This window comes from Balaenoptera borealis, assembly GCF_965194805.1.
Source record: "Balaenoptera borealis genome assembly, chromosome: 2".
Lineage (NCBI taxonomy): Eukaryota > Metazoa > Chordata > Mammalia > Artiodactyla > Balaenopteridae > Balaenoptera > Balaenoptera borealis.
In genome coordinates this window covers 109152847-109169543 of record NC_138867.1, presented here as the reverse complement: position 1 = coordinate 109169543, position 16697 = coordinate 109152847, and the positions used below count along the sequence as shown (strand labels likewise).

At 35.0% G+C, this 16697-nt stretch overlaps 1 protein-coding gene and 1 long non-coding RNA gene across 2 annotated transcripts in view; one reads left to right on the top strand and one right to left on the bottom strand.

Annotated features, from left to right (window-relative positions):
- The window catches only part of ADAMTS19 (ADAM metallopeptidase with thrombospondin type 1 motif 19), a gene marked incomplete at its 5' end in the record, with an annotated part of 291838 nt that overhangs the window by 128145 nt on the left and 146996 nt on the right, over positions 1–16697 (bottom strand). Inside the window, 2 exons of the mRNA XM_082380775.1 lie at positions 2394–2544; positions 3964–4104. Of these exons, the coding sequence (XP_082236901.1) occupies positions 2394–2544; positions 3964–4104 (292 nt within the window). The remainder of the gene's footprint in view (positions 1–2393; positions 2545–3963; positions 4105–16697) is intronic.
- Positions 1–16697, top strand: part of LOC309623705 — a 393796-nt gene that overhangs the window by 235156 nt on the left and 141943 nt on the right. The window lies entirely within an intron of this gene.

Here is a 16697-nt window from a genome sequence, read left to right as displayed (position 1 = left end):
ATATAGATAATTTCAGGGGAAAAAAGGAGAACATTTCTGGATACTTAAGACCTAAAACTTAATTCTGTTTGCAAAATGCCTAGTTTAAAACAAGGCAACATCCTAGGATATTGAGAAACGGATTTAATATCCCCTAACAAATAGTTATACTGTCAGAGGTGGAGAAAAAATCCATGCAGGTAGGTTAGTGAGAAACAACCAAAAAATAGAGCAAATAGCCTAGAAAAGTTTAAAAAAAAATCAATTAAAATACTTCTTGACCCTGATGGTGTAGGTGCTGTAAGGGATAAAGCAAATTCAGTCTAAACACAGGATCTGATCTAAGGTTTTTCCCATACAAAGACACAAAGTAAAGAAGTCTGAATTCCATAAGAAACAGTAGAGCATAGTGGTTACATATACTCTATTCTTTGGATTCGCATCTAACACTCCCTCTTCATAGGGGTAATAACTTAATTGTGTTATTTAACTTCTACAGGCCTCAAACTGTTGATCTGTAAAACAGGACTAAATATCAACTATGGCATATAATTGTTATAAGAATCAAAATAGATCATAAATCTAAATGATGTACACACTGTGGCATCCATTTTAGAGTTCAAAATATTGTGGAATGGTACTAGTAAAATTTAACTAACTGCAATATATAATTAAAAAGAATTTCTAAAATTTTTAAAAATAGTATTTATGAAAAATGATCTAAAATTTACCAAAATCACATTTGTAGTTGATCATTTGCTGAGTTTTTCTAACACTTAGGGTACTTCATAAAACATGAGCATTTTTCAGTGATCAAGTCTATCAGTTTTCTGTACTACATGAACTGAAACCATCTCCTATGCAATAGTATGATAGTAATCATAGGCAGCCTACTCTGTTTTCCAAAACATGATAATTTCAGCATGTAGATGTGTTTACCTACAAAACCAAACTTGTGGACCTCAAAACATTCATTTTACCATGACGATTTAAGAAAGAAGATTGTAACCCAATTTTTGATTGTCTAAAGTCCTTGGAGATGAGAGTAGATTGAACAAGATTGGTAGATGAGATCAGAGAGGTATTAGGACAGATAATAACAAAGTCAACCTGGCTACTGCTGTAATTTTCACACCCAATGCTAAGCTCCAAGGATCCACTGGTCTGCCACATGTGAACCCTTGGGTGTCCAGTCACAATCACACACCTATATCAGTTCCTCTTGAGGTCTAATATTGCCAGATGAGTATTATAGTCTATACATTCTTTCACATGTCACATTTAATGGAGCTCCAAGTTCTTCATACATTCACTTATTTTAATCTTAAGTCAAATATTCACTGAGTGCCTACCATGTGCTAGCCATTGGACTGGGTGCTGGAGAAACACTCTGCCCTCCTGGAGCTTACACACTAGGGTGGGAAATTAATAAGAGGAAAGTAACAAACAAGTGAATAACTCCTTTGATAAGAACAACGAAGCAGAGAGAGCATATGTCATAATGCCGTATAACTTTTTCCTTATAATGAATTGTAATTATTCTGCCAGTAATCCAAGACAGCATTATCTTCAACAAAGCCAAACTCCTTTGAGGCAATCACAGAAACTTAGTTACAGTGAAATACAGCTATCAATTCACTCTAAGCATGATTATCAGTTGAAGCCTGAAATACAAAGTATGCGTGAGTATGTGTATTGGAAAGAGGTAGGAAGAAATGGGCAGCTAGGGGATGAGCTTCAGGAAGACAGAAGAAAAGAAAAAAGGAAGGGTAAATAGAGCTAAATTCTTACATCAATTATGAAGGTCATTTTGCTCAATCTTTCAGATTTTAGATTTTTCTAGAATGGGACAATTGGCCTCTCAGAGTAACTAGTGACTGAATACTAATATAAAGACACTGCTTAGTTCACCATCAGACATTTACCCTTTTCCTCTAGTTTAACTATTTAGAAATGTACTCTCTAATTTTTATTCCTATACAACATATTTTTAACAATTTATTTTCAGAGTTAAAAGATATAATCCTTCCTCCAAAATTACATGTTCATATATCGTTTTCATTACATTTTCACCCAGTTACCTACTATGTAAGCAAGTAAGAGATTTAAAACAAAAGCAACGAACTGGCATAATGCAAAGACTTTTCTGACTTCAGTGCCATTTTTGAAGTAGAAATTCTTGGGTCATTCCTTCCTGGCTTTAATTAAATACCGACACCTATTTCTATCACTTTCAAAACGTTAGGGGGAAAATGCAGAAACCTTTTCTTAGAAAATTCTTCTTTCCAATACTGGGATGCTTTGAAGCCACAAACTCTTAAAATAAAGTCATCTTCCCCTCCTCCAATCAATACTTCTAAATAATGGATGTGAACATACACTTAAAAAAAATCCTACCTGGATACAACTCTTACCTGCATCTCTTGACAAAAGGAAGCCAATGGCCCAAAAAGAATCTGACATTGCTCGTCAGCAGTGTATGTCATCTCTGGCAACTTGGAGGGAACCATCACGGAATTGACACTCTGGGGATTTGTCTGTAGCAAGCAGTTACTGGCCTTTGACCTGGCGATATGCAGATATGTGTAACATTTTGAATTAAATGCAAAAAGTTGTTATAATTAGTTAACACAGCAACAGGAAATATTTCGATACTACTAAAATATGTTCTTACTTTTATTTATAAGCTCTTCTATAGAATGCTCATAGAAATTATCCCATGTATGAGAATCATTTGTTTATAATTATTATGATAAACCTGATAATAAAAATAGTTCAAATTAACAGGACTTTTTGTTTTTAAAGATCTTTCATATGGATTAACTCAGCTAATCTACATAATACTGTGAGGTGGTTATTATTTTACATATTTATAAGATGAAGAAGCTCAGAGAGTAACTTGCCCAAAAGTAATGTATGAAGGTAAGAAATCAACTATATTCTGGGATTTAAGGAATCTATGGAAAGCAATCTCAAGTGACTATTAATAGTGTGACTATTTTTCTACTTGACATTGTACTACAACTTCCATTTATGGGGTAAAATTTAATTTTATCGTAGTTCTGATTCATGAGAAGACAACTACACAAAATCCTGCACTCATTAGGGCCTACTTAGGGGCTACTGTTGCAGTGACAAAGAGAATGCCCAGATTCTACTGCACATATTTCTGGAAAGAGTTATAGTAATGTAATAAATATATTTTAGTAGATGTTACTATTCATTTGACAAAAAATTAGCTTGACAATTTAAATGGTATGGAAAAATAAATTTGTGTAGTGAATTTAGCTAGTTAGATGTTCCTATATTTCTTACTTAGACTTTTGGATACTTTAAGCATCTCTCACTCACTAATTGGGACTTTACATAACATCTACTGGTACTGTTTCAGCTTCCCCATCTATTACTGAAGGACGAAGTAAAGAACAGGGCTTTAAAATGAAAATTAGAACAGAAATACTTTTTTTCATTTCTTTTTCCAACCAGGCAGAAGCTACGTATTACCAAAGTTGAAGGTTGAAAAGAGGAGAATCAAGGACTATTATAATGGTGAAAACTATGCATTGACATTAATGAAAAAAGATTCATAGTTCAGAACTACCGCAGTGGAAAGGTGGAGCTTTTGTTAAAGAGGTTCTTTATAACAACAGATGTAGAGGGATGAGCAATGAAAATGTTTCCACTGAGAAATTTTGAAGAGGCAATTAAATGTTATGAAAGGTTTTTTATCATTATAATAACTTTCAACCTTACAAATCACCTTGCCCATCCTCTTGTTTGAAAGTGTGGAAACTAAGAAACAAGTGGGTTAAATAATATGTCCCAGTTCGCACCATGAGTCAGTGGAGAACCAGGACTGGAACAAAGCACCTTGATTCCTAATCTGGTGGCTGTTTCCCGCTGCCACACCACCCTCCCAGGCTGGTAGAGGAAGCTGGCACACATACACATTCATGACACAGCAACAGCTAGTGACCTCAGTACCTTAGAAATCTTTCCAAATCTTCCTTGCTACATCGGGACCACGAGACATCGCCGAGATTTTGTCCTTTAATCCATTCACCAGACATGATATGAAGACCATCCGCACATGATGGGTGGTCATTGTCATGATTAATCCCCATGCTGATTTGGAATATAAAATTTAAAAATTACATTAGATAGATATTTTTAACCTGTTATTATAATTGCAATTAAATAACAGCTAAATAATTAAAATAATGGGAGAGAAATTCGTTTTTTAGTTTTATTTTTTATTTTATTTTTTATTGAAGTAGAGTTGAATTACAATGTTGTGTTAATTACTGCTGTACAGCAAAGTGACTCAGATATATATATATATATATATATATATATATATATATATATATATATACACATTCATTTTCATATTCTTTTCCAATATGGTTTATCACAGGATATGGAATACCGTTCCCTCTGCTATACAGTAGGACCTTGTTGTTTATCCATTCTATATATACCAGTTTGCATCTGCTAACCCCAAACTCCCACTCCACCCCTCCCACACCCTCCCTTCCCCTTGGCAACCACCGGTCTATTCGGAGAGAAATTAGTTTTGTTTTGTTTTTTTTAAAGTTTTTTGATGTGGACCATTTTCAAAGTCTTTATTGATAATTTGTTATAATATTGCTTCTATTTTATGTTTTGGATTTTGGCCACGAGGCATGTGGGATCTTAGCTCCTTGACCAGGGATCGAACCCGCACTCCCTGCATTGGAAGGCGAAGTCTTAACCACTGGACCGCCAGGGAAGTCCCGAGAAATTAGTTTTAAAGGTCAACATAAAATTAGATTTCAGACTGATTTATTTTTAAAATTTTATGGTCTATATTAAAAGTCAATGTTTTTACTTAGTAAAAACCATTCTCCCAATCAATCTAGTAAATAACATGCTTAGTTCACCTGTATCAAAATGATCTATAGATATATTTTTGACATAGTAGTAGGTACGAAGCACATAGAAATGGTAAGTTTCTATTCAATCACACTAGATTCTTGCTCTTGCCTAAAGATCCTTTATTCATTCCTTTATCAAATCCGAAACCACATTAAAGTATTATTTTTCCCCAAGTGCTTCACGAGATAGTCTTCCTCCACTCATCATAAAACACAGACTGTCCCTGGGAAACCTGCACACTCTTGGCCATCTTCATCTTTTCTACTGAATCCTGAATCTGTTGCTCTAAGTTGTAACTCTATTCTAAAACTCTGACTTATCTTCTGATGGACGTATTAGAAGACTGTTAAATTCAGTATGTCTAAAAGCTGCCCTTAATATTTTCTCTTTCAAACCTCTATGTACTCCTGTATTCTCTTTCTCGCTTGTTCTCTTTTGTGTGCCTTTGCTAGCCCAAGTATCTTCAGGTCATCATTTATTCCTTCCTCTCCCAAATTAGCACCCAATTATTTACTAATTGTTAGGGGCAAGCCCTGCTAATCTACTTTCTAAATATTTCTTTCAACTGTCATTTTCTTTCAATTCCTTCTGTTACTATTAAAGAGGATTATAAAAATAATTAATCTTGACAATTACTATGGCATTCTGAGTGGGTTCTGTGCTTCTAATCTTTGGCAACATTCTCCCTTTTCCTCCTGCCCTGCTCCAGTAAGATCTATTTAAAAACACAATTGGGCTGCCTTTCGTCTGCTTTTCCATTACCTATATAGCAATTTCCAGCTCCTTAACATGGTACGCAGTTTCTTAATCTTCTTCCAAGCCATTTATTGCATTTCTTTTCAGCAAGAGCAAATGATTTGTAGTTTCCCAAACATTATGTTGTTCCTTATTCTCTTGCATTTTCTGTGTCATACACCGTAAAAAAAAAGGGGTTTATAAGCTTGAATTAAACAATTCTATGAGGTAGGAACTATTATAATACCCTTTCTGCTGATGAGAAGTAACTTTCCCAAGGTCATACAACGAGAAAGTGGAAAGTAGTGATGTCTGAATTGAGGAGTCTGGCTCTAGAATCACGTGACTAACCACTGACGTCCATTCCCTCCCTGACCCTATCCAAAGTGCCTTGCCTTCAATGCCTTTCCCTGGATAAATTCTACTTGATCTTCAAGATTCACGTAGATTACTTTCAGGAGGTTTTCTTTTTTTTTTTTTAAAGGCTGAGAGAGTGTTAGTTTCTTTATCTTTTTATTAATTTATTTATTTATTTTTGGCTGTGTTGGGTCTTCGTTTCTGTGCGAGGGCTTCCTCTAGCTGCGGCAAGCGGGGGCCACTCTTCATCGCGGTGCGCGGGCCTCTCACTATCGTGGCCTCTCTTGTTGCGGAGCACAGGCTCCAGACGCGCAGGCTCAGTAATTGTGGCTCACGGGCCTAGTTGCTCCGCAGCACGTGGGATCTTCCCAGACCAGGGCTCGAACCCGTGTCCCCTGCATTGGCAGGCAGATTCTCAACCACTGCACCACCAGGGAAGCCCCAGGAGGTTTTCTTTTACTAAACTCCCACCTCGCCTATGTGTACTGTCTCTGTTTTCCCACCACAGGATTCTGTGAACAACATTATTACAGTGTTTTCTACATTGTACTGTATGTTTTTACTTTTGGTTATCTCTCCAGTTTCTTGAGGATAGGAACTTACTCATTGCTCTAAGATCCTGGCATATGGGAACCATACTCTATAAATGGTATTTAAATGTTGAGCCAAGTCAGCATGTATTTGGGTTGGCCAAAAAGTTCGTTCGGGTTTTCTGCAAGAGGTTATGGGGAAATACGAATGAACTTTTTGGCCAACCCAACAGAATCACTTCTATTTCAGTAAAAGTTGCATATAATTTCCTATGAATTCTCATAATGAGGGCATTAAAATAACTGTTTGTGAGAGAGTTAATACTGAAGAAGTAGAAAGAGGAAAGCTTGGTTTTGCACATGCTAAGTTTGAGATGATGGGAAGATAGTCCAATGTTCCCTTTCCTCATTGCGTAATGATCTAGATAATAAATAAAATAGTCTTTCATAAATAATTTGTGAACAGGAATATATATATGATATTTTAAAACACTAATAAAAGAATATTGTTATAGAAGTTGCTAAAGGAAATTACAACTATACTACCTATATTTTCTTATATGAAAATGAAAATTTTCAAGACTATTGAACTACATTTTTGGTTAAATAAACTAAAGATTTAAATCAAAATGGTTAGATTTAATGTTTTTAAAAGAAGAAAATGATATAGATGGAATTAATTAATTTATGAAGAAGAGTAATGAATTAAAAGTTCATTATGTTTGCTAACTTGAAGATTATGCAAATTATCTAAATAAAATTTAAAATATACTGTTGACTATCATCCTTCACTTTTAGTGTTAGAAAAATTCAGCTATATGATATACCATATTTCTCTTTCCTCATCTAACTAATGTCCTTAAATAGGGTTTGTATCAATACATATTAATAGAATGACTGACAGAGAGAACAGGAAGAAAAATGTTTTCATAATTTGAAGATAAAGAGAAAAAGTAAGACATGATATGGAGTAGGCAGGGGCCAATTCACTTACTGAGGGCTAGAGTGAAAGACGTAGGAGTTAGATTTGAATCATGTATCTCCCCCTTATTCATGTGACCAGAGGCAATTTAAATAATAATAAAGGAATAAATGTGCCTAAGTTTCCTCATCTGTTAAATATACTTTCCTGACTGGTTGTGAAGATTACATGAGGATGATATAAAATGCCTGGCACAGTGCCTGCAATATAGCAGGAACCCATAAGCTTTTTTTTTTTTTTAATTGGGGCAGTAAATCAGAGAAGTTTTATCCTATCTCTCTAATTTGTCAAAAAAACACAGAGATAACCATCATTAAAGGCAATCTGCTGTATTGGCTGACTTTCATGAAAGTGGGGATTTAAGAAAAGCCAAGTAAATAATAATGGCAAGAAGTTACTTCGTCTGGATGTTAAATTAAAATAAGAAATTGTAAATATGCCACAATCTCACAGATTGATAAAGATGCCTCATGCGCTGACTGTACGGTTCCAATGCCGCCCCTGCCTGCATCACTGTCTCACCTCCCCCAGGGATTCTGGCTGCAGCACACATTGCCGGGTGACCCTGTTATAACAACAGCCACTTGCCATGTGGAACATACTCAACTCTTCCATCTGTGGTGGTGCAGTCTTTCAAATCATACACAAATGCTATTATTTTTGAAAGGCAACTGGTCTTTTTCACAAATAATAAAACTTCTTAAATAATGTGTCCATTTGAGAGAAGGAGAGGGACTCCTTCCAAGATTTAGCAATTTGGACATTTTCCCAAAGCAGTGTAATGTTATTTTCCAAATTGGGAAGATTACAACTTCTCATCCAGATGATCATTTTCCTTTTGGGATCCTGATTCTCATGTAAGAAATTAGCTACAGCCATGGAGAGATCTGATGATTCAAGCATTGTTTACCATTAGTTAAATTTTCCTAAAGCTATTTAACTTGTAACAGAAATTATCATTAAATTGGCACAGGGGTTTTTTTTATAACCACACATCTGGAACTATCAGGAGACACTGCTTAGTTCTGATTCTACAGATTTGAAATAAAACAATTGTGAACCTTTATTTGTGCCAGTCACTATATTAATCATTTACAATGATGATATCATTTAATCCTCACAATACCCCCAGAATGTCTCTGTTATCATGACTTCTATTTTACAGATGAGGAAGGTGCTGAGGTTAATAGCAGAGCTGTGACTCAGACCCAGGCAGCCTGATGGTCAAAAGAAGTGAACGTTAAATCACCAAGCTATAGATCAAAAGTATCCATTTACATATAAGGTTTATTTTCTGAATCATTTAAAATGTCTCCTCTCTGTTAGCAGAAACACACCTTCACATATACAGTCCCATAACCAAGTCGCATGCACTGCATGGAAAACATTGTCGAAGTAAGACATTAGCAACACCTCTCCTCACGCTGTGCAACTGAGCTACATTTTAATAATCTCAGTTTAAATTCACTTTGACAAAATGCCTTGGGCAAATAAACTCTCCACTAACATTGTACATGGTTGTCAAGTCAACTGAGAAAATATTTTTATCTTATAAAACTTCTCAACTTGTTTAAAAGTCTCTGCCAGGAAGTTCTGTGATATCCTGCGGAAAGCTGGAGAAGCATTTGGATTTTGAAGATGGTCCCTTTTGATGTTTAAAGAGTCAGAGAAGAGAACATTTATGAATTCACTCACATTTTTTGGATAATTTGGAAAGGATCCAATTTGTAAACAGTCATATTTTAAGAGAGTAAACTTTTTTGTGCTGAATACATTAAACATTTTGTCACGATATCTTATTTTCCACTAAAAGCCATATTATTATATAGAAAAAATTAATTTAAAAAAAGAAACAAACTATCACAAATGACACTTAATTTCATACCATTCAGTGGCTATATCTGACTTGATGTAACTTCACTCCTGTGTACTCATGGAAAAAAGCCCAACATTAAGAAATATGAGACATTTTCATTACTTTTTATATTTTAAATCATTTCACTTTGCACAAAACAAATATGTACTTCTACTGGTAAGTCAAAAGGCAATGAATGGAAAGTAAGTCAACATCAAGATAAAAAATCAGAGGTTAAAAAATAAAGTAGGGGTACAAAAGGAGATTCCTTTTGACTTTGCTGTGTGTTACACGACAGTTTTATCTAGCAATTCAACAAATACTTGGTAAGAACACACTAAGTGCTGGGCACTGTACTGAGTTGGGGTCGTAAAAATGAGTAAGATCCAGTTTTTACCCTCAAGGAGTTTATCATATACTGGGGCTGGAACACTCCATCCCTTGCCCTCATGCAGCTTTTAAAAGATGCCTGGATCCTGTCCTTCTACGTTCCATAAAGCTCTCCCACCCATTCCTCCTTTTCCAACGCTACTTCCATCAACCAAGACAAGAGGTGACTTTCTTCACTTCTGGATTATTATTCTTCACTTCTGGATAACTCCTTCACACCTGGCCTTAACTCTTTGCCTTATTAAACAATTATTTAATTATTTTAATTCCTTATGAAAACATTAACAAAAACTAGTTCCCTAGGTAAAATCTTTCAATTTTCCTTGGCAAGCAACGATACTGAAAAAGTGAATAATGAACCAAAGGGCTGGTTAAAATGCAGATTCCTGAGCTCTACCCCAACGGATTAAAAGAGGCCTAAGATCTAAGAAACTGTATTTTAACACATTTTCTCAATGATTCTTACTTCAAATTCTGAGAACCAATGAGCTACAAGATAAAATCCAAACTTTTTATCCTGTTTTCAAATAATCTGTAAACTGATTTCAAACTAATTTCCACTGGAACAGTTAATTCCAGCCTACTGTTTTGTACAGTCCCTTCCTTTCAGAATGCTTTCCACAGCTTATTTGTATTTACAAATGCAACTTAAATTTTAAGACCTTCTTCCCATATAAAGGACTCTTCAATAAATTCTAGCACATATTTCTCATGATTCTTAACTTTTGTACCCTTCAAATATATGGCACAAAAAATATCAGAACTATCTTCTATTTCTGGTGAATTTTAAGTAATATATACAAAGTATTACTACCTAGAATTTAAGTGTTCAGAGAATAAGAATTATCATATTTTCTTTTTAATTCCTTAAATTGTAATAAATAAATATACATAGATTTTATCAACTAATATAGAATCATAGGAGCAACTAAATATCCTGTGCATTTGATGGAAAGTTGAAACTAATGTGGCATCTTACTGACTTAGAGAAACCGTAAGCCTGAAAAGTCTATGGATGATCTGCTCAAGGAAGGTTGTTTGCCTTACTCTAGACCATACATTTGCCAAGAGAAATGCATTAGAGAAATGCAAGCAGAAAGCCAATTCTTGTATGGCTGTTCACTAGTTGGGTGATTTTTCTCCTCTTCCACCTAACTCACTATGACATCCAAACCTACATTTGAAGAGAATCTGGTATGGGAGTGCTGCCACATCTCTGCTGGCTTACGTCCTATTATGATTATTAACTTGGACAAACTACTTATTACTCTAACTGGTGTCACTGTCTAAATAAAGTAGCAAATACAAATACTGTGTAAGTGGTCTTACAAGAATCTTGACTTCCCTGGTGGCGCAGTGGTTGAGAATCCGCCTGCCAATGCAGGGGACACGGGTTCGAGCCCTGGTCCGGGAAGATCCCACATGCTGCGGAGCAACTAAGCCCCCGCGCCACAAGTACTGAGCCTGCGCTCTAGAGCCCCACGAGCCACAACTACTGAGCCCGCGTCCTAAAGCCAGTGCTCTGCAACAAGAGAAGCCTCTGCAATGACAAGCCCTCACACTGCAACAAAGAGCAGTCCCCGTTCACCGCAACTAGAGAAAGCCCGCACGCAGCAACAAAGACCCAACGCAGCCAAAAAAAAAAAACAAAGCAAAACAGAATCGCCATAATAAGTACACTTCCTGCCAACCCAGTAAAAATTCTGAAGGATATAAAAGCACTCCTTGAGTGAACAGAGAGATGTATGGCCATTGGAGGCTGAAAATCTCCTTGTTACATTGAAGCATTCATAAAAATAATTATACTACTACTAATAATGAATTATTATTATTATTCATTCACTCTGTATTATTCATTCTGTGTTATGAGTCAACCAATGTGCCGTGCAATTAGAGCATCACCAACCTAACAATGAACCTTGAAAGGAAAACTTATCCACATTTAGGAATGAAGAAAATTAGTAAAGACAGATTGACTTGCCCAAAGTTCATTCAGAGAGTAGCTGGCAGGACAAGAATTCAAGCCCAAGTCTGTGTTGCTCTAATACTTTTTCTCTCTCATCTGCCCACTGAGTAATTTCTATCCTTAACCAAGGCGTGTGTACTAGAGGAAGATACTTGTGACTTTTGCTGTATGGAATTTTAAACCGTACAATACGGAAACAGTGAACTTACATGTTGCTATTACCAATTTTAGTGGGTCAAGGAACATTAATTACAGAATAATTAATTTTGAATATTTTAAGAAGCAACAGATTTCTAGAAATGAGTATATTTGTTTTTGTCTATTACAGTAATCTGTTATTTTATCTGTTTCCCATCCTAAGAGTCCTAGATAATGTACTGTCTTAATCTTCATTTCTTATTTACTTCTTACTGTTTGTCTACTCTCCCTTTAGAATATATCCTCTCTTTCTTATAGTAAGATATGCTGATGTAATCAATATACTGATACTGTATACTGATCTAATCAGTATATCGTACTACAAGATATACTTATTATAAGATATAGTAGATATACTGATGGGCATCAATGCAGAATGAAAGCCAAAAATTTTATTTCCTTCTAAAAGGGACTCTGGCATGCTGAGAGAGATTAGCCAAATTTATGCTTACAGGATACCTCCTGGAGCATATGCTACCTTCTTATTTAATTAGCAGAATTTTAGATTAAATAGTACTATTGCTGAAACTTCTGGAATTGTCCCTTCCAAGTCCACGACTTCAGGATGTGCATGAAACAGTTGAACAGGCCTGTAACCAAACTTCAAAGAAGACTCATCATAACTGATGTATAATTTAACTACTGTATTTCTACATAGTTAATGTTATATAAGAATCAAAATAGCATGTGCCAGAAAGGAAAAATATGTTGCCATATTTGTATTTGTACAGTCATAAGACCATATTTTCCAGTCAAGGGAATTGCATTCCTTGACCCAAACTAATTCTTCTTTCCCTGCTTCTGGAACTCAACTGCCTTCTACCCTGAATCTCAAAATGATTGTCCAAAAGGTGAGTATTCCTAAAACAAATGCTTATTCATTCACACAACAAATATTTGAGTTCCTATAATATACAATGCACTTAACCTGGTACTATATGAGAAAAAATGTATTAGACACTAATCTTATTTTTATAGAGATTCCTGTCTAGTAGGGAGTGTATGTGTGTGTGTGTGTGTGTGTGTGTGTGTGTGTGTGTGTGTGTAAATATCAGTATAAATCAGTATATATTAGAAATTAAGCTACAAGTGATATTTACAACTAACAGTTAAGGGAGTTAAAAAAGGAGATATATTTCCAGCTGGACTTTCAGGTCTAATTTCACAAAAAGGATTACATTTGGTTTGACCATTAAAGGGATTACATTTGTCTTTACTTAATGGATAAGTAAAACTGAAAAAGGTATAAATCAGTAGGGCTGGGAGTTGGAATAAGAAAAAAGCATTAATAAAGACATGAAGCTGGAAAATTATGGATTGTTTACATTCATGAAATAGAGAAGTAGCTTATAAAGTTAGAAAGATAGATTGGGACCAATCTATAAAAGTCATGAATCTAAGGCTACATAATTTGGAGTTCATTCATTAGGTGGTAAGGAACATTAAAGATTTCTGAACTGAAGATCAGAACTATAATTCAGGAAGTTGAATCTGACGAAAGTAAGATAGATTAGAAAGATTAGGTGCTAAGGCAAGGAGACCGCTGAGGTGGGTATTGCAATAGTCCAAGCCTGGAGAAATAACAGAAGAGGGAATAGACAGATGGGATAACTAATGGGATAACTATTTCAGATGACCAATGAACAGAATTTGACAAGGGATTATGGGAGGAGCTAAGACTAGAAAGAGTTAAAGATGTTTTAGATGTCTCAACTTAAGAACTGATAACAATATTGATGCCAATAACAGAAATGCATATGTCTGAAGAAGTGGGTTATAACCTGGCCCTACCCTTGGTTCTACCCAGGCACAATTTCCATCAAAGCATGTAAGCAAATGTCATTGATTTCAAAGGCTTATTAATTACAAGGCATCTGCATTGTTGGTACTTTGGCAATACTTAAAACTTTAGCAGATGCCCCAAATATTTGTTGCCTTCAAGGAGCTAACTTTGCATATTTATTGCCTCATTAGCCTCTCAGTTCCAAAGAAACTCCTGAATTGTCAACTCAGTGGAAAAGCCATGTCTCTAGGCCAAGTTTAATAAATATATATTAGTCTTTTCCCCTTGGTTCAAAAAAGCAAAACAAAAACCAAAAACATACAAGTATTTTGGCCATGTGAAAACATGTTCTGTGTTTTTATAATCACATAATTTATAAGTAATTTTCCCTAACTTATGTAATTTTATCCTCTCATCATCTCTATGAAGTAGACAATCTAATTACCAGATGAGATTCCTAATCAGTAAATAAATTGTATATGTTTAAAGCAGTTTCTTTTAACTTTTAAAAATGCAGAACTCTGCTAGAGCTTTTTTATTTTCTTGACACTATCTATTACAAGTATAAATTATCATAAATGTGCTAAAGTCAAATTACAAAATTGTATCATAAACTGTTTTCAAGACAAACAACTTTGTCTACAACCTTATATCCATACTATTATTTCAATAATACAAACCTATCTTAAAAGGACAGTTTTTATAATTAGGAAAACAAAGTGCTGAGGCATCAGATACTAAATGGTCAAAAAATAAATACTACTTCATTAATATAAGATAGTGATCATTTTCAAGTCCTTATGATTACTTTTATTGGCTACTTATTTTTAAAGTAATGGGATAAATTTAACAAGTGAGAAAAAGATGAGATGCTCAACCATTCTAGTAAGCAAAGAAACACAAAAACAAATTAAATTATAATTTAACATGTGCTAAACTCAAAGCTGGGAAAATAAACTGAAACTGTATTTACCAGCAGTCTTCTATTTAAATTTGGATAAATATTGCCATATGGCCTCCAAAAATAGTGCCCCACTTACACGTCTCTCAAAAATGTATAAGAATATCTGTTTCCTCATAGACGAACGCTTTTCATTCACTTACACTGTTAATCGAAACATCATTTAACAGCTATTTATTGAGCACAAATGAAAGGTGTGAGAGATACAATGTTAAACAGCAATGACAGCAGAAACAAACATAAAACAAAACAAGACACAGCCCCTGTCCTCAAGAAACACAATCTAGGGCTTCCCTGGTGGTGCAGTGGTTAAGAATCCACCTGTCAATACAGGGGACACAGGTTCGAGCCCTGGTCCAGGAAGATCCCACATGCCGTGGAGCAACTAAGCCCGTGTGCCACAACTACTGAGCCTGCGCTCTAGAGACCGTGAGCCACAACTACTAAGCCCACGTGCCACAACTACTGAAGCCTGCACGCCTAGAGCCCATGTTCCACAACAAGAGAAGCCACCACAATGAGAAGCCCGAGCATCCCAACGAAGAGTAGCCCCCGCTCGCCGCAACTAGAGAAAGCCCGTGCGCAGCAATAGAGACCCAATGCAGCCAAAAATAAATAAATAAATAAAAGAAACACAATCTAATTAGAGATACAGACATTAAATAATCATGCAAATGTAAACCTACAACTGTGAAAAAATTAGGAATGAAAACTACATAGAATTAATAAGAGCAGATATGAAGGGACTTAACCTACCCATGGAATAGTTCTCTGAAGAAATGATGTGAAAGAAGAGTAAGAGAAAATGAGGGAAAAGGACAGGGAGAGTTTTCGTGTCAAAGGAAGCACGTGGTCCTTACAGTGGGAGTAAATATGGATTCATCTGTGTAGATTTATGTAATCTGATAGTCGAAAGGAGAATTGCTTTGTGGTTTGACTGGCATCCTATTAACGACACTAGGATATTTTCATATAAGCCATCAAAATATCTCTATGAGCTATGTGGTTATATCCTTCGCCATTTTTCTAATGGGACTTTGGTCATTTTGCAAATTTATTTTTAAGAGCTCTTTTTATATTAAGGAAACTATTACTTTGTCGTGTCAATATTACACATGATGCAAATGCTTGCACTGACTGTGACTTATCTTCTGACTGTTGTATTTTTTTCCTTGCCTTGATATTTAATTTCAAGTCACTAATTTCATGTGAATTTTCCTTAAATATTTCTAGATTTCACATCTAGAATCATAGACATTCTCTATTAAAAGACTAAAAAAGAAAAAAGCCAACAAAACAAAAAATCTCACGTACAGAATCATTTTGGTGTGTTCCGATGTAATGTCTAAGGTAGAGAATCAGATTTCTGTTACTTTTGTTATTGAATGATTCATTTCCTTCCATTGATTGTAGGTGCAGCTTTTATTATATGCTACGTTTCCACATCTTTTCCTACATATAAATGGAATTTTTTTTTTCTTACTCTCTCTTCCATTGACTTGTCTGCTTTTTCCAGCACCAGCACAAACTGTTTTATCTATTCTGAAATGTATTACTATCTGATAGTGCTCACCCTCCTCCTCCCCACAGTTTTTTTTTTTTTTTAAACAAGAAATTTCTTATGTTGAGTTTTCCACATGGACTCTAAAATCAGGCTGTCTAGTAAAAAAAGTCGATTGCTATTTTGGGCAGATTATATTAATTTATATATAGATAATTGTCATTTTATAATATTGACTGTTCCTATCCCAAACCAGGAAATCTCTTTCCATTTATTTAAACCACTTTTATGACTCTGTGTGGTTAATAATTCTTCTTTTTATAAGTCTTGTACATTCCTTTGTAAGTATATTCCTAGGTGTTTTATCTTTTTAATGTTTATTTTATTTTTTGCTATCTTCAATATAAATGAAATTTTTTTCTTTCTATATAGTTTGCAAGTGGCTCTTGTTCATGTATTGGAAAGAAAAAAAATTTTACAGTTTTGTAACAGGCCAATAAAATTCTCCCACTGTTCTAATAGGTTTTTTAGTAGATTGTCTGA